This window comes from Pecten maximus, chromosome 7 (genome assembly GCF_902652985.1).
Source record: "Pecten maximus chromosome 7, xPecMax1.1, whole genome shotgun sequence".
Classification (NCBI taxonomy): domain Eukaryota; kingdom Metazoa; phylum Mollusca; class Bivalvia; order Pectinida; family Pectinidae; genus Pecten; species Pecten maximus.
In genome coordinates, this window is record NC_047021.1 from 20,945,036 (window position 1) to 20,964,395 (window position 19,360).

General features: G+C 33.8%; 1 protein-coding gene across 3 annotated transcripts in view; it reads right to left on the reverse strand.

Annotated features, from left to right (window-relative positions):
• The window catches only part of LOC117331874 (histone deacetylase 6-like), a 198,150-nt gene extending 189,867 nt beyond the window's left edge, over nt 1-8,283 (reverse strand). For 2 of the 3 annotated variants that reach the window (XM_033890829.1, XM_033890828.1), the window contains exons 1-4: nt 8,123-8,283; nt 6,670-6,785; nt 3,565-3,771; nt 3,159-3,193 (exon numbers count right to left, since the gene is read on the reverse strand). In XM_033890829.1, coding sequence (XP_033746720.1) covers nt 3,159-3,193; nt 3,565-3,771; nt 6,670-6,714 — 287 coding nt within the window. In that variant the 5' untranslated portion in view covers nt 6,715-6,785; nt 8,123-8,283. Of the gene's footprint in view, nt 1-3,158; nt 3,195-3,564; nt 3,772-6,669; nt 6,786-8,122 lie in introns of those variants that run through there. The other variant, XM_033890830.1, reaches the window with a different exon arrangement.
• Nucleotides 8,284-19,360: the final 11,077 nt, after the last annotated feature.

Sequence of the window (19,360 nt, forward strand, 5' to 3'; positions counted from 1 at the left end):
CTTGTAAATTTTCAGTTATTGAACCAGTGGAGTGAATTAAGATACAATACAGGCAAACAAAAGGAAGCTGAATGACAATGTACAGGGTGGAAAATAATGGAACAAAGAGGTACAGTGAGCCTGTATATCTCATATATTGAAGCAATTATCATTGAATGCAACATCACAAATACGAGGCTATCTAAAGCAAAATTTTAATAAAATTAAGGCTTTAATTACATTTACAGATTTGTAATATCAGAATGCCTCTGTAGAACTAACGACTGTCTGTACCAGTAAGGATACCAGATACATCATAGTGGAACCTAGCTGTTGTTTATCTCGCCTTAGTGATCTTACAATGATATTTACCTAAGTGTTATAACATCACTCAGTTTCTAATTCAAAGGTCACATTCTCACCAAGACCGTACACATTGTAATGGAATCCCTGCTTCCTCATTTCAGTCTTAGTCAATAACACTCTAATCTATCAGAGCTGTCATAACAAAACCATTTACAGCTTTTAGAGAAACCATTTTAGACCTTTGATCTCATGATCTCAAAAGACTTCCTTGTTTGAATATAACCAACTTTACTTTGTAACAAAACAAAATGTTTACTACTTAAAAGATAGAAAATGTCTTTGACCTTTGCCCTAATGTTAAATCATCATAATTAATCAGCTGATTTTCCTTGTTTGAATCTTAACAGTTTTGATTCATATTGTTGAAAGATACAGAATTTGACAATTACCATTATTTTACCCAATTGCAGAAAGAAACAATTATCTTGTATTTGCTTAGAATAAAAAAAAAAACATTATTTTTATTGAAAAAGAGGTCCAGAGGGCCTGTATTGCTCACCTGGATATATCAGGGACTATGTCAGAATAGTATAAAGAACCATTTCAAAATAATAGCTATATCTTTCCTATAATGGGTCCTGATCTTTGGGCCCCAGGGCCATAACCACCTTTTATACAATTTATTTCAATTCCCCCAAGTGTGCTTTACATCATATTTAGACATGTTATTCCACAGAAAGAGAAGGATTTGGAATACTTCCTACATTTCCCCTATTGGGCTGCCTTTTATACACAGGGACCAAATCTTTCCATTCTCAAAGAATGTGGATTTTAAAGAATTTGCAAAATTTCATCTATTTGGCTCCGTCCTTAAGGGGCCAGACCCACTGCTATACAAATTGGTTCCCTTTCACCCAAGGGGACAAAGTTTGGTCAAAATCTACCAAGTCATTGACTGGTACGTAGCGATTCTTAGAGAAAAGATGGCAGATATATGGATGGACGACAGATGAAAGATGAAGGGTGACAGACAATGGCCAATGGCATAAGCTCATAAGGTTAGCTAATACCCGGTTTCCCTTTACCCATGGATGCTTCAGACCAAAGTTGGTCTGAATCCTGTCATTCCTACAGGAGAAGAAGGATTTCAAAAAGTTTGCTATATTTCCCCTATTGCGCGTGTACATGTACGATTTTGAATCCCCACTACCTAGGGATGCTATCAGTCAAATAGGAGTGATATTCACTGCTTAGTTCCGGAAAAGAATTTGTTTATATCAATATACCGATAGTCAAATTGCCCCCTTTCGGTCTGATCCCTCAGCGACATTAGGATCAGACCTAACATTTGCACAATTATGAATCCCTACTAAATAGGGATCAATACTAGCAATTAAATATGAGTGATATCTATAGCTTAGTACCAGTGAATTTGTTTATATCAATTTAATTTTGAATCCCCGCCACCTTGGGATGCATACAGTTAAATTATGTTAAATTCCAATCACAGTGGTTATGAATAAGTCATTTGAAGAAATAGCTGATGAATGAACGAAGGACAACTAAGGTCCAGGTGAGGTAACAAGAGCCCTGGAGATAAAAACAATATATATATGCCCTGTCACATCCTATATACTGTTATATACTATCTTGTATCAAAATAAGATTTGCATAACCTTATAAGTGGCTATCTGGCATGCTATCAATCTCACTTTTCACTAGCAGTGTATATTTTTGAACTTGCAAATCTCAAGACCCTACTTTTTATTCTCGTATATAGAAAGTACCCATTTCATATGTTATTTACTCAGGAAAACAACTACAAACCTAACAAACACATTTTTTTCAGGGTTTAGGTTGGGATTATTTTGTTAATCATCCTATTAACAGCCAGGGTCATTTAAGGACGTGCCAGGTTTTGGAGGTGGAGGAAAGCCGGAGTACCCGGGGAAAAACCACCGACCTGCGGTCAGTACCTGGCAACTGCCCCACGTAGGTTTCGAACATGCAACCCAGAGGTGGAGGGCTAGTGATAAAGTGTCGGGACACCTTAACCACTCAGACACTGCAGCCCCTTTTATTCAGGGACTTGGTTCAGGATCAACAGCAGCTGATTGGCTGAATTAGTTATGTGAGACCTTTATGACCAAAAATCTAAATAAAATTGGCACAAGGATTGTTTACAGGTTAGACCGAGCACGGACCGCACAGACGCAGGGTGATTTGAATAGCCCACCATCTGATGTTGGTGGGCTAATAACATATGTAGATGTGACCTTCAGGGCAGGTTTGTCTGTACAATACTCTTCTTTAATAGAAGAACAGAAATCAACTCAATGTATACTGTCAAGAATTTTCTGAAATGATTATGCAACTTACAGGTGCGTGCTTATATGTAATTAGTCCATTATTATATATCAAATTAAATCTCATTATACATTAAGTTACAATTAGTAATGAAGTTATAATTTCCGCAGCAAGCATGAACTAATTTGATAGCTATAACTACGAAGTGAATGATGTTCCATGATCGGGTCAAGAACCCCGTACGGTATATCTGTTATCACTGTTAGTAAGACTTGATATTGATTAATTCTTTTTTCAGTTTTTATTCTATGACTAATTTTAAGATATTTCCATGTTATAAATATCAAAATATATAAGATGTTGAAAAGAAAAATCAAATCCTCAAAATATAACTATATGCAAATGAAATTGAAATAAATAAATACAATTGTAGAAGTTTTCTGACATGGTCATTTTCAGACTGGCATTTTACATAAAGCATGAAAATTCAAAGAATTTTATAAAACCAGTACTCAAATAAATCCACTGATGAATTTAACCAAACTGATGGGCTACATGTTACTCACCCCTCTGGAGGCTCTGGTTTCTTCACACTAATTCCCCTGTAAGAAAAGGAAATGTCACATATAACATTCATTTACTCTTATTCATGAATACATGGATCCTGTCGTAAAATTAACGTTTCACATGATAGACAATAGTCCACAACAGTGACAATGGAAAAGAGAAATATAAAATATCTTTTATCAACTAATTATCAATTATGATTTCAATAAATTAATTATTGAGGTGTTAACTCTTTCCATGTTTTTTTTATTATTGTTATATGATAATATGTGTACTTTTTACCAAATAGTGTCCTCTAGCATCCACTTATTACCTTGAAATTTAGTAATGAATGTCCTGTGTGTATACGATGTATATGCATTTAATCAGTAAAATGTAAATGATTTAAGAAAATAAGATATTGACCATTTTAGTGAGCTGTTCTATCAAATAGGCATCTTCCTCATCTTCACTATCTGAAGACTCTGGGTTTTCCTGATTTTTCTTCTTTCTTTCTTCTTTCTTTCTTTCTTCTTTCTTTCTCTCTTCTTCTTGCCTTTTTTTCTCTCTTCCCTGCCGCCTCACTCTCTCCAATCGCTCACGATGAATGACATGGGCACTAACTCCATCAGTCTGTAATAAAGAAACAAACACATTTGAACAAATTTTGGCTATAACCTGTGAATGTTTGTAGAACATGGAAAGGGAGGTTAACACAAAGTCTAATAATATTTTAACCTCTTCATTTCATCCCCAAAAAGTCATGTTCAGGATGGGTGAGAAATCAAAACTTTCCATTTTGTAATGTTCCTGTATGTTTGAAACTAGTGGATTCCCAATTCATTAAAATTGTGTGATATATCTGGTATCTAAACAAAGCATATATCACAGTTATGTTTACATTTCACTTGTGTGACATCAACATTGTATGGTAAAGAACTTCACAATAGATTGTAACAAAACAGGCAATTATAATCCAAAGATCAGTATAATGTACATTACAAAACATTTGATTCCAAAGGCTTAGCATACTACTAAAACAATTTGGCTAAGCTCTGTCAAGAAGTTGGGGAAGCACTATTGTTTAAATCAAATCTGCCAATATATGCCATCTTTTTATCCCACTGCTCAGCTCCCAATAATGTCCTTTAAATAATCTGAATACAGTAAGTATATGATCTTTGATTTTGGCAATGTTTAAAGAAAATCAGTTGATTTCTAATCACCTGGCCCCAGCACCATCAGTCTCTTTGTCTGTGTCAAACATTTCACAGATCAGAAGCTAACAATGCTACCATCCAATTAAAGGTAGAATTCAGCTGCATAAGTACTGTGAGGTGTTTTGCAAAAGTTGGTAGATTGCAGACAAAACAAGAGATCCCAGAGGGATCTTGGCACCCACCATTGAATGATCTTTATAGGTTCCATGTCAGATTGATCTTTTCTTTACTTTTCCCTACTAATCTGTGTAAATTCAGAAACAGCCCTCTAGTACTTTTCAAACAAGGGGAACCTATATATAAAATTTAAGATTTAGCGATAATGGCTGTCTGTCGGCCATGTTGTTTTCGGATTGGTCCCAAAATGCAATACCAGGGACCAAGGGGAACCTCCATATGAAATTTGAGAAAGATCCCTTCAGTACCTTCTGTAAAATAGCGATAACAAACTTCAATTGTTAAAATACAAGATGGCTGCCTGTCGGCCAGGTTGTTTTCTGACTGGTCTCAAAATCCAATATGCATAACTAGGCACAGAGGGCAACCTACAAATGAAATTTCAGAAAGATCCTTTCAGCAATTTCTGATAAATAGCCATAACAAACTTCAATTGTCAAAATCCAAGATGGCTGCCTGTCGGCCATGTTGTTTTCCTATTGGTCCCAAGATGCAATATGCAGAACTACAGACCAAGGGGAACTTTGAGAAAGTTTGAGAAAGATCCTTTCAGTACTTTCTGAGAAATAGTGATAACAAGTTTCAATTGTCAAAATCTAAGATGGCTGCCTGTCGGCCATGTTGTTTTCCGATTAGTCTCAAAATTCAATAACCATAACTAGGCACCGAGGGGAACCTACATATGAAATTTTAGAAAGATCCCTTCAGTTCCTTCTGAGAAATAGCGATAACAAACTTCAATTGTCAAAATCAAAGATGGCTGCCTGTCGGCCATGTTGTTTTCCGATTGGTCTCAAAATGCAATATGCATAACTAGGCACCAAGGAGAACCTATATATGAAATTTGAGAAAGATCCCTTCTGCACTTTCTGAGAAATATCGATAACAAACTTCAATTGTCAAAATCAAAGATGGCTGCCTGTCGGCCATGTTGTTTTCCGATTGGTCTCAAAACACAATATGCATAACAAGGCACCAAGGGGAACCAATCTAATTAAAACTAGACTTGTGATTTCCGCTTCTCAAGGATACACTACAATACAAGATCTAACGACACCCCGTAGGAGGTCATCTCAGGATGACCTTTGAGCTCAGCCAATCAGCGCGTCGCCTATGAAATTTTCGGTGTGGATTTCATTCTTCGGAAGCATAAATACTTACGTAATGTTCCCGAGGTATTCCGATGGTCGATAGCAACGGTAAACAACATGGCTTCACCCACCCCGCCTCACCGAGAACACTTCAACAAATGTAATTTACAAACGTGTGCTGCCTGTGAGATTTGTCCTTAATCGTATGAGAGAGAGAGACAGTGAAGACATCAGCGTCATGTAAAAATAGTTTGAAAGGGAATAACGTGTACGGTAACGGTTTTCGAAATCCAGTTGGGAACACAGTCCGTCCTGTCGACAAGGGAATAGGCGTAATCATTTTGTGTTCTTCTTTCAATGTAACGTCCAGAGGATAAGCAACCTTTTTTTATTATCGTAGCCATTTGATTAGTCTACCAATAATGTTAATCAAATTTTGCGTATTTCAACTCAAGCTTCAATACTAAGGAGACGCAACCGAAGGCTCGAATAAGGCTGTTTGTCATTGGTTGATTGATGACGTCATTGAACAGTTATTATTGGCTTATGTTAAAACCTCAAAGGTCATGCTGAGATGACCTCCTACGGGGTGTTGTTAGATCTTGAATTGCAGTGTATCGTAGAGGAACGGAAATTGCAAGTCTAATTTTAATTAGATTGCAAGGGGAACCTATATATGAAATTTGAGAAAGATCCCTTCAGTACTTTCTGAGAAATAGCGATAACAAGAATTGTTTACGGACGGAGGGATGGACGGACCACGGACGCAGGGTGATTTGAATAGCCCACCATCTAATGATGGTGGGCTAAAAAGTGATGGACATACAACATAAACACTATCTCATATTAAAGCTCACTTTGTTTCTAAATATACCAGGTGATCGGATATGTAAATTAGTAGAATTCAAACTTAAATAAATAACATACATATGGGAAAATTATTTTGTGAACATAACGAAAACTTCATAAATTACTTTATAATTTATAACTCAATTAAAAACCTGCTACTTAAATAGTAAAGAAATAAATGAATCAGGCTTTACCAGTTTTATTTCTACTTCTGACTCTTCAGTTCCTTTGTCATCCATTATCAGGCCTGTAGCTGCAGCTTAAAACAACTGTTATGGGTATTAAATTGAAGTATTCTAGACGAAAACTCCTGAAATGATAAAGAGAAGATTTCTCATTATTAATGAACATATTCATAAAAAGTATTCATAAAAAATGTCAATCATAATCTAAAATCTACACAATTGAACTACTTTACACTTTTGTAAATTGGCGGACTCCTTATGAACCCTGTCTAGTCTAATATCCAATAGCTAGCCTTCTCTATATTAGTTGAACTGCTCTCAGCTCTGCATGTTTGTGAGTCCTCACCCAAGTTCTCAAATCTCTAACCCAGGTAACAAGTTATATTTGGACAAAACACAACTATTTTGACCTAACGTTAATTACCCTAATTATATGCATACCTATAACTACACTGACATTCTAAATGCAAATCATGAAACAAAATGCATTATCAATACACATGTAATACCCATAAATAGACCATGACTTCATAATTATATATATGCATTTGTATATATAAGTATAATCCAGTCCTTCAAAGTGATCATATATCTATTTTAAGCAAAATCCCCAAAATGTTCTTAGACCTAATTATATAATCAAAACTACCTGGTAAATCCAAAATAATACATAATCCTGGAATCTTATAATAGTCACACCTGTCTAAACAACCCAGGCCCCTGCATTATTAATTACTACTCGAGATAGTATACCCTATTTTACACAGGCTAAATGAAGATTGTATGTGTTGCTGCAATGATTCGATACTGTCACTTTACATGTAAGTGCATATAAGTATACCCACTATCTTGCTGTCCAACAACAATATTGTGAAGGAAGGGAGACAACCAGCAGTATTTACACTACTAGTATGCACATCCACAGAGCTCTGTAATCATGTTGATGTTTATTTGTTGGTACCGAAGCCAGACCATTCCTTCGTCATTTGGGTGGATCAGAGACCTATATCAGTATATAGGTCTCTGGGTGGATTAAGGGATATAAAATAAAAATATTTCACATCTACACAGCTAGATGATAGTGGTTTATACCATACATACGGCTTCGTTGAGGATGATCACACCAAAATACACTTGACATTACCGTGATTACGGCGCTCCGTGGATGGGTTAATGTAGGCTTACGAGTACTGCACTAGGCTTTTGAATCTGGTAATTATGTTAAAATACAATAGCTACCCTCGACAGGAACTTTACAAGAGGTGTTGTATAACAACAGAGGGCTGCTGTATAACAACAGTACCAGTGGCCTACGTGACTGACTTTCACAATATTTTCGACTTTTCCAATCTTCATAAAAAGGGAAAGTATTTATGCAAATGTATATAAGTGCGTCGTACATAGCTAAATGGGTCAATTAATTAAAAGTACGATCAGACAAAGACTGACATGATGAACATACCAATATAGAATCCACTTTCTGTAAACATCAGTTGTTCATATGGCATGCGAAATATAAATAGACTACGACCCGGAAGTACTTCCATTCGAAAAGTTAAAGGTCCGTATTACGGTGCCCGATTGCCGTAGGTCCCGGGACTATCTTGCCTAGACCGTTTTCGTTTTTGAGGTGCTCACAGTACTATAGTTAGATCAGAGTTGTAGGCAAAATAATCAATAGGAAGTAATATTGCATCAAAGAAATGATTCATTACCAGAGCAGTGGAGGATATTCTAACGTTGGGGAGCGCCCCTATCCCCCTCCCCGGCCCCACTCCCCACTTTTTGTCATCTATTTTTTTTTTTAATGTTTGATTTTCATCTTCACTTTGGTGAAATATTTGAGCTGAGCGAAAATATGCAAAAAATAAATGTACGCAATGATTGATTGATTGATTGATTGATTGATTGATGGGGCTTAACGTCCTTGTTCCGGTTATAACCGAGCCTAGGACACTATGTACGCAATGCCTACTCCTATACGTATATGAGGTCTTATTCCACCTGATTGCATTGGTGGATATTGCGACCAGTTACATGACAGCCTGTCAAAAGTTTCCTGTCGTGTAAACCTCTAATATTATTGGAGTACGCAATGCCTAACGGTATCGTTGTATAGCGGCCGTTACAACTATAATATTAGCCTATAATTATAAATAGGTAGAAATAAAGATTAGATTTAACGTAAATTCCGATTATTATTCCTATTTTGTATGGTTATATTACAATCGTTTATTTCAATGAATCATGTCTGGCGGTGTTCAGAACTTCGGGAATATCCTGTCCTTTACTGTATACAATTTTACATGTAACGTTACGTACTATACCAATCCTCGGATCTGTCAGTCGCCTGCATGAATTGGAATATTAAAAATCTATAAAATAAAGAAGTAAATTAAAACAACTTTAATTACTTTTAAAGTAAATATGTAGGTAAATTAATAAATAACGGGGGGGGGGGGGGGGGGGGGGGGGGTCATTATGAAATTGTTTATTCCAATTATTTAAATGTAACATGTTCGTCCATTATTTTCCAGAGTAAAAAGGTTGCGTTCAACTGTTTTGATTGCAGAGGCAGATAAAATTATACATCTAATACATGTAAACATTTGTAATTTGTGATGCATTTTGCACTAATTATTGTATTTTCACTTCTCTTTTCTTTGAATTACGATGAATTATTTTTGTGAAATTTTGCATGCTAGATATATCTATTACATGTGATTTATAATTTTCATATCATCTGGCGTTAAAACATGTTTAAATACAGAACAACATAAAACAAAAACAAAAAAATACTTCAAAGTCGCATTCATTCGCACGCATCAAAATTGCTCTGCAAAATGATAATTTCATTTCTCTGGTTATAACGACCGATACAAGATTTTAAAAAAAAAACAAAAAAACAAAAACAAAAAAAAACCCATCACTGCCGAAATAAAGACAAGATTTGTTTTTGTTCATCACACACATACAATGAATAAAGTAATAAAGCCATTATAACGCACGTACATGACATGCACATGGGTAATTTTTAAATATGAAAAAGAAAAATGAAAAATCTTGCTCCGCAACTTTTTTCGACCTCCTACGCCACTGTAATTTTCTTTGCAAAAAGTTTTACTGTCTTTTAATTGTAATAGAATTATTAACCTTACAAGTTGTCATGTGGGGCTGATTTGGAACTGTTTCAAAGTCACGTTGAAGGATAACCCAACATTTATACAACATGTATACATGTGTTTCTGTGCACGTTCTCCTTAGCAGAGAATGCCACCTTGCTGAAGATATCTGGAAATGAAAGAAGCCAGGTTGATCACAACCCATTCTCGTGACCGAACCGTTGAAAGTTTATCATTCTCACAGTGAGCAACAACTCAAAATTATTGATACCCTTAGAATAAGTGCAGACGTTCTTAATTCTGATTTAAACGAAATCCATGAATGGTCGAAAGATTGGTTGGTTGATTTTAATCCTAATAAAACTGAAACTTTATTAATAAGCCGAAAATCCGTCAGTCTCGTCCATCCGTCAGTCTCGTACATCCTTCCTGACTTCATAAAATGTGATCCATCATTACAGAGCCTTAAAAAAAACACATTGAAATGAACCTAATAGTATTGCCCCTTCTTTCTATTACAGCGGTAGCAGGATGGGTCAGATTCTCTATGCCAGATTAAGGATGGAGTGCAGTTCTATCAAATTTTACTTGTTCCGTAGAAATCTTATTGACAGTCCTATCTGTCCATGTAATAACGGAAACGAAACCAATGAACACTTCTTGTTACGCTGTCGTCGTTACTCTCAACTTCGAGCACGTATCTGTATTGAAATAACCTGTCCTGTCACACCTCGAGTACTGTTATTTGGGAATGATGAACTGACTGATGATCAAAATGCTCTTATCTTCTTATGTGTTCAAAATTTTATAATTAGCTCTAAGAGATTTGACTGATGCTCATACTCCTATTTCCTGTCTGAATTATCTTTTATCTCATTGCACAGTTGTCGAAAACTTTCTGTTCTCGTTGTTTCAGTGTCGAACTATTTAACTGACATGCTGAAACCCCCTCCCCCGCACAACCCTTTTTCACTTTCCCATCCCACTTTTTTCTGTAATTACGTTACTGTTTTTCGTATACATATATATATTTATTACATTTTTACCAGTGAAATATCAAAAATTATTCATTCTATAAAAGTGTTATTTTTCATATCATATTTATCACTAGTGAAAAATATCACTTTTGCTGATTTGACCAATCAAATTAATGATGAGAAAATACCAAAATAATTGACCAATCAGAAAGCCCGACATATATCTCAACACCTGGACAGGGGGAACTACATTTTTTGTTTACAAATTATCGCTGTAGGCCTAGTTAGCATACTGGGTAGGTTTTTCGTTGATAAAAAATGTAATAAACAGAATATCTAACAGTGTCTTCAGTAATACCAAATATATTTCACTCGTGTGGCTAATATTTAGATATTTTTCACTCGTGCTGCGCACTCGTGAAAAATATCAAAATATTAGCCCCACTCGTGAAATATATTTGGTATTACTGAAGACACTGTTAGATATCCTCTATATACTTCAACTACATCATGTATCATTTAAATTCATGTGTTTACTGTACTGGAGACGGATTTACGTAAGTGTTTAACACTTGTTTCCGAATCCAATTCATCCCTAAGTGTGTTCGCTGTATTGAATGTAAAGGATGTATATTGAATGAAATAAAGTTTATACTAACAATTCAAAAGAGTGAGTATATGTCTTGTTTTTTTACCTGACTGTAAAATATACTGGCATGAATTACTACAAAAATATGTTTCTATGAGTTTTGGGAATTAAGGTTAAAAGGATATTTCTTGGATTTAGCAGAAAGATATTTTCCAAATTCCCGCAAATATGGCCAATAGTGAAGTGGTATGAATGCTGAAACTTAAAATCGATTCCTTGAAAAAATATTAATTTCCTGATGATATTCTTGTACAGTCATCAGATAGTCAATATTTCCTATCAAATTCTAGAGGTTGTGGTCTGATCTGCTGTTCGCACTGACTTCCGGTCACTTAGCGTCTCGCTTGTATTCTTGACCGCCCTTTGTCTATCCATCCTTAAACCGCATGGCTTAAAATCCAGATTATACTGTATGTATCGTAAACCAGGAATTCCAGTGAGACCTTGTCGTAGATCATCATATGATGCTCATTAATTCTTTCTAGTTTAGATGCGTTCTATTCTTTCCTTCTCTTTCTCTAAGTACTTATCGACACGTGGTATTCACAAAATATAATCATTGGTAATTGCTTCTTCTGAAAGTAGCAAAATAAAACACACCGAGAAAGAGGTTAACATATGTACATCTATCAGGGAAATAGCGAAAATAAACTGTCCAAATCTAATATCTAAGGCAAAATAGAACACTACACCAAGATTGTGACGAATTATCTTTGCAGTGCTTCGCTTGTCCGTCTGTCCGCAAATTGACAGGCACAACGATCGCGAGGGACCGATCGAGACATACCCACACATCAAGTTCCAGAAAAATATCATATGCCTCTAAAATAGCGATAAAAAACAAATGTCAAAATCCAAGACGATTCACCCATTTGTATTTATTGATTAATCTCTACCAGCACAAAGCTGTTCTAACAATTGTGTCAACGTTAAACAATACAAAACAAATACAAAACAAAAAGCAGGCCATCAATTGATCAACACATGTAGTCCAAGAAATGTACTATACCGAAAGGAGACAGAAACAATCAGAAGTTGTCCAGTTTGCGGGAAATAAAAAGATGTAAAAAATGTAATAATTACGGTGGCTGCATGATTTATGCCATCTCGTCTTTTCGACTTTTCATCCCGAAAATACGAAAGTTAACAAACCTTAATTTTCGTCTTTTCGGGACGGAAAGACTAATTTAAGACGAAATGTAAGGTTTATTAATTTTCGTCTTTACGGGGAAGAAAGACGAAAATTACTGTTTTTAATTTTCGTGGAGGCATGCACGATATTGACGAGTCCAGATTTTTTATTCATTTTGAAAGGGATACCCTTGGATTTATTTTCGGTAAAAACAGAGCAATTTTAATTGCATTTCTTATTCTTTTTAGTGTAATTATTCATCTTTTTTATCAGAAATAATGTTTGATATCAAGAAGTCGATTTTTATATAAAAGATATGTTATTTTCTATATTAAATAAATAAATAAATAAATAAAGACAGGATATCTATCGGTGTCTTCAGTAAAACAAAATATATCTCACGAGTGGGGTTAATATTTTGATATTTTCTCAGTGTTTTGGGGCGTTTTTGGGACGTTATCATAGATCAAATGACGACACACATGTGAAGATTTTTCTTAGATATTTACGTGACTGGCATTTCTCGAATTCTTTTATATAAGTCAGTGCCCAATGCAGCTCTAATGGAGCTGCTAGGTATATTTTGTATACCTTATGGAAAGCAGGACAACGATCATGAAATGCTTACGAGTAAAATGCAATTTGCAGTTTTTTATACAAAAAATCCCAACAATTTTAGAGGTATCAGCTTGCTAAGTTGTTTGGGCAAATTGTTTACGTCCATTTTGAATTTAAGATTGATACGTTGGTCCGAATCTTATGAGACAATCACAGATGCACAATTTGGATTTCGTAGTGGATTTAGCACTGCAGATGCGATTTTTGCCTTACATTCTATTATTACTAAATCCTTAAGTGAGAATAAACGTTTGTATTGTTGCTTTGTCGACTTTCGCAAGGCGTTTGACTATGTGAACAGAACTAATTTATGGTATAAACTTTCGAAATTAGGTGTTGAGGGCAAGCTTCTTCAAATAATTAAATTAATTTATAACAATGTTAAATCCTGTGTCAAATTACAAGGTTGTTTATCTGATTTTTTCTCAAACGATATTGGTTTAATGCAAGGCGAAACTTTGTCGCCGATATTATTTTCCATGTACGTAAATGATTTTGAATCTTTTTTTCTATCGAAATGTAACCAAAATTACGATTTTGGCGAATTAAGCTTATTTCTGATGCTGTATGCTGACGATTTAGTCTTGTTCTCTGAAACTGTCGAAGGCTTACAGGAATTATTAAATAATCTTGCAACTTATTGTGACAAATGGAAACTAACAGTTAATATTGAGAAAACAAAAGTTATGGTTTTCCGTAAAGGCGGGAAAATCCGTAACTGTGAAATATGGTCTTACCGCGAGGAAAAATCTTGATTGTGTTGACGATTTCTCCTATCTTGGCGTAAACTTTAGATACAATAATAAATTCACGAATGTACAAAAAAAAAATTGTCTGACCAAGGACGTAAAGCTATGTTTGCTTTGTTTTCTAAATGACCATGCTGAGTATGTTTGACACCTATGTAAGTAGCATTTTATTCTATTCATGTGAAGTTTGGGGGTCGACCAAAGGGTTAGATATTGAACAGGTCCATTTACATTTTTGTAAGAGATTACTTAAAGTTAAAAAAATCTACAAATAATGCAATGGTATACTGGGAACTTGGCCGTTTCCCTTTAGAATATACAAGGAGATATAGGATAATAAAATACTGGTTCAAACTACTTGACACGAAAAATTTATATTTCAAATACTGCGTACAACTTTTTGTTAACTAAGAACACTGGGTCATGTTTTAATTGGGTACAATGTGTAAAGGATCTACTTTGGTCCTTAGGTTTGGGTGATGTATGGCTCTGCCAATCATCATATAATTCTAAAGCTACTTTATCTGTATACGTCAAAGAATTTTTGATCAAGCTAGGCAATATTTAAGAGATCTCTTAGAAAAGTCTTCGAAATATCAGTATATTGTGGACAATTTTTCCATTCAATTTTACTTAATAAAATATATACCTATGAATTACAGAATATGTTTATCGAAAATTCGTATGTCTGCGCTTTCTTTAGCAATCGAGCTAACTCGTTCAAGAAAATTTATTTTCGAAGCTAATAAGATTCGAGCCGCATGTCTTTAACTTGGGTGACATTAGCTATTTTCAAAGATGACGGAAATATATACGGAAACTTAATTTCATTCTTTCAGTATCAATACAATTGGTAAATCCAGAGGAAAAATCCATTGGGCTTAATTGTTAGTTGCACAATTTAAAAAAAATCGTGCTTTTCTTCTTTTTTTAAAAGTTGCAAAGTACAACGAAATTTAACAAGCCTGGGACTACCTTATAGAGAAAGAACAGGCATTTTCAGTAAATAGGATTTTTTTGATAATGAAAACACCTATCTGGTTTAATAAAAAAAAGATCAACAGTAAATAAAAAATGTAATAAAATGGTGTTTTATAAGGAATAATATCAGAAGGGAATTGTTATGATCAATAATTTCATTAAATTGCTTTTACTTTTTGATAATTTTCAGGAATTTGAAGATAATTTATACAATACAAAATTCCTTACATACCATGGTATCAGAAACTTTATAAAGAATACACTGCCCACAAACAATTAGAAAATGAACATCTAACTTATCCATTAATACCCATTCGTCCAGAAATCTTTTGGAAAAACATTAAGGTCACAATGTTAAACAAGGAAATTGAATAGCTTCTTAGAATAAGATGATGAAACTTGGAAAACTACAATGTATATTTACAATTCCTTTCCAAGTTACTAAAAGTACCAAATTACAGTGGTTTCAATATAGAATAAATCAGCATTCAGTATATATTAACCACCAGTTCATGTTTGTCTAAAATTAGAGTAACTGATAGTCCATACTTCTCCTTTTGTAAAATAGAATGAGAAACATTTGTACATTTCTTATGGGAGTGTAAAGAAGTGAAGTCAGTTTTTGATAACTTTGGTTTTTTGCTAGATGTTCTATTGATGTCGTTTACTTTCATTAAAGAACCTTTCATTTTTGACATGAGAAACAATGAACATATATACAGTCTACTAAAAAGGTTATATGCCCTACTATTATAGAACAAGATGTTTACAGCAAAAACTCTATCAGTGCAAGCATTGAAACTTACCACTAGAGATACTTACAATGCAATGTACTTAAAAAAATATGTTTTGATTAGTTAAGATAATGCAAATAATGAAACATTTCATAACAGATGTACAAAAAGGATTAACTAGACTATTACAACACCCAACTCCTGTCAATACTTTTCATCGGTTTTTTAATTGTATGTTAATCAGATTTTATTGATCGTTTATGATGACATATGTGATTGGCCAATAGAGCAAACAAAACAGACAAAAAACAAAAAAAATACTTAAAATAATATGGGCATGTTTAAAATACCCGTCATATAAAATTCTGGCCTAACAAAGTTGTTATAGCATTTCCATTCAAACATGAAAGCATTCGTCGTGGATTAAAAAAGAGTCATTTATCAATAGGAAATTATCTTATTACAATAATTCTGAATTGATTTAAAAAGGAGACATATGTCAATAGGAAATTATCTGATTATAATAAATCTTAATATGGTTTATATTCCCCGTGTCTCATGACGTAGGCACTATTAAGCGCTAAAGCGATACAAATAATCTTAGTCCAGGCAATGTTTTAAAAGCAGTCTTCAGTAATACCAAATATATTTCACTCGTGTGGCTAATATTTTGATATTTTTCACGAGTGCGCAGCACGAGTGAAAAATATCAAAATATTAGCCACACGAGTGAAATATATTTGGTATTACTGAAGACACTGTTAGATATTCTGTTTATTACATTTTTTATCAACGAAAACCCTACCCCGTATGCTAACTAGGACTACAGCAATAATTTGTAAACAAAAACAGTAGTTTCCCCTGTCCAGGTGCTGACATATATGTCAGGCTTTCTGATTGGTCAATTATTTTGGTATTTTCTAATCTTGAATTTGATTGGTCAAATCAGCAAAAGTGATATTTTGATATTCTTCACTAGTGAAAAATATCACTTTTATAGAATGAATAATTTTTGATATTTCACTAGTAAAAATGTAATAATTATACAGTCTACGAAAAAGGTTATATGCCCTACTATTATAGAACAAGATGTTTACAGCAAAAACTCTATCAGTGAAAGCATTGAAACTTACCACTATTCATTTATTGACTTTAGGTCTATGACCCATCAGTACATAAATTAATATACATGTATTTACATATGTATATATATATATATATGAATACAACATGTATTATAATAAAATTACAAAACGTAATTGACTTATTATAATTAAATACGGAAACCGATTAACCGACATATGTACTATATTATGAGGAATATTAATCAACCATATTGTCTACTGGCAACATCAGCAAAAAATACATTGTAACCACTTAATCTTACAAGGGCTGCGCCCAATCACAGAATTGATACTAATTATAATATACTGTTACAGAATAAGGATTCAAGGAGAACTTTTATAACAGTCAGTCAGAGAGACATGGACAAAAAGTATCAGATAATACCATTTGGTAAACACGACAGACGGACACCGGGAGGTTCAACAATTATAAGTACACTATTATGCAATAACGTGTTACATCAAAACTCAACATCTACACAAACCGAGTATATTTACACAATTCTGCAACTAAAAGCTTCTTTGATAAATCTTCCTAGCAAATTCAATTCTTTATGACTATTTGTGTTCAGTAATTCTATTACTTTGAAGACTGAAGGTTTTTTCCAAAAATAATTCTTTATATATTTTCCTCTAAGAGTTGAATATTTTTGACATACGAGTAAAAAATGAAATTCATCCTCAACTTCTAAAGAATTACAGTTAATGCAATACCTATGACACCTGGGAATATTCCTATACCTTCCTGATTCTATAGCTAGATTGTGTGCTGAAAGTCTCAATTTTGTTATCATTTTTCTCAATTGACTTGGTAATGATTTGGTGAGGTAGAATTGCAGTGTTACTTTATTAACCATATGTTTGTATAGATCACATTTACTCGACATATGTAATGAGTTAAACAATTTCTGAGAGGCCTGGTCATTAATTCTTTCTTTTATAATAGGCATATAAACAATATCAGAAGGTAACTGACGTAACCATATATATCCAAATCCAAGTTCAAATAATTTGTGCTTCACATGCAAGAGCCAATTCTGTTTTGGATTCTCTTTCTCAATTTCCATGTAGAGCAAGTTGTAAGCCTCTCTTAGTATACAATTATCAGAATTCAACAATTTAAACCAAAATTTTAACATTCTATTAAGTTGCATATTCTTCAGTGGGAGTCGCCCAAGTTCGATATAAATCATAGCGTTACAGGTAGATTTTTTAACGCCCAGCAAGTTTTTACAAAATTCTAAATGTACCTTTTCAACTTCCAAAGCATTATGAGTACTCCATACTTCACAGGCATAGCAAAGAATACTGCTAATATAAGTATCAAACAAATGCAACATAGTTTTTACATTTAAGTTCAAATTATTACACTTTGAACGTAGGGCAAAAAGAGCTTTACGACCTTGTTCGGCTAAATGCTTAGACATAAAGTTAAATTTATTATTAAACTTAAGAAGAAATCCTAAATAACAGAACTGGTCTACCACTGAGATATTTATACCGTTATATGTCCATGTTTCGTTATCTTTGACTTTACCGCCCTTCCGAAAAACTACGATTTTTGTTTTATCTGTATTAACTGTCACTTTCCATTTATCTGAGTAAGACCTTAAATTATCCAAAAGGCTTTGCAATCCCTCGACTGATTCGGAAATCAGTACAAGATCATCTGCATACAACAGGAGAAAGAGACTCAGTTCTCCGAAATCGTAACTTGGGGCCTCGTTTTCAATAAAGTAGTTTTCAAAATCATTAATGAACAGGGAAAAAAGTAATGGTGATAAAATTTCCCCTTGAAATAAACCGACCTCATTTGAGAAGAAATCTGAGCATTTCCCGTTTAGCAAGACACATGATTTTACTGAATTATATAGAGATTTCACTGTTTTTAAGAAATTACCCCGTATACCCAATTTAGAAATTTTATACCACAGGCTTACTCTGTCTACATAGTCGAATGCTTTCCGAAAATCAACAAAACAGCAATAAAGGCGTTTTTTCTTTGAAAGCGTTTTTGTAATTATAGTTTGCAACGCAAATATAGCATCGATAGTACTAACCCCTGGTCGGAAACCAAATTGTGCATCCGTTAAAAGATCGTAAGTTATACACACTATAAACACTAGAGATACTTACACTAACGTTACTTAAAAAAATATGTTTTGATTAATTAAGATAATGCAAATAATGAAACATTTCATAACAGATGTACAAAAAGGATTAACTAGACTATTACAACACCCAACTCCTGTCAATACTTTTCATCGGTTTTTTAATTGTATGTTAATCAGATTTTATTGATCGTTTATGATGACATATGTGATTGGCCAATAGAGCAAACAAAACAGACAAAAAACAAAAAAAATACTTAAAATAATATGGGCATGTTTAAAATACCCGTCATATAAAATTCTGGCCTAACAAAGTTGTTATAGCATTTCCATTCAAACATGAAAGCATTCGTCGTGGATTAAAAAAGAGTCATTTATCAATAGGAAATTATCTTATTACAATAATTCTGAATTGATTTAAAAAGGAGACATATGTCAATAGGAAATTATCTGATTATAATAAATCTTAATATGGTTTATATTCCCCGTGTCTCATGACGTAG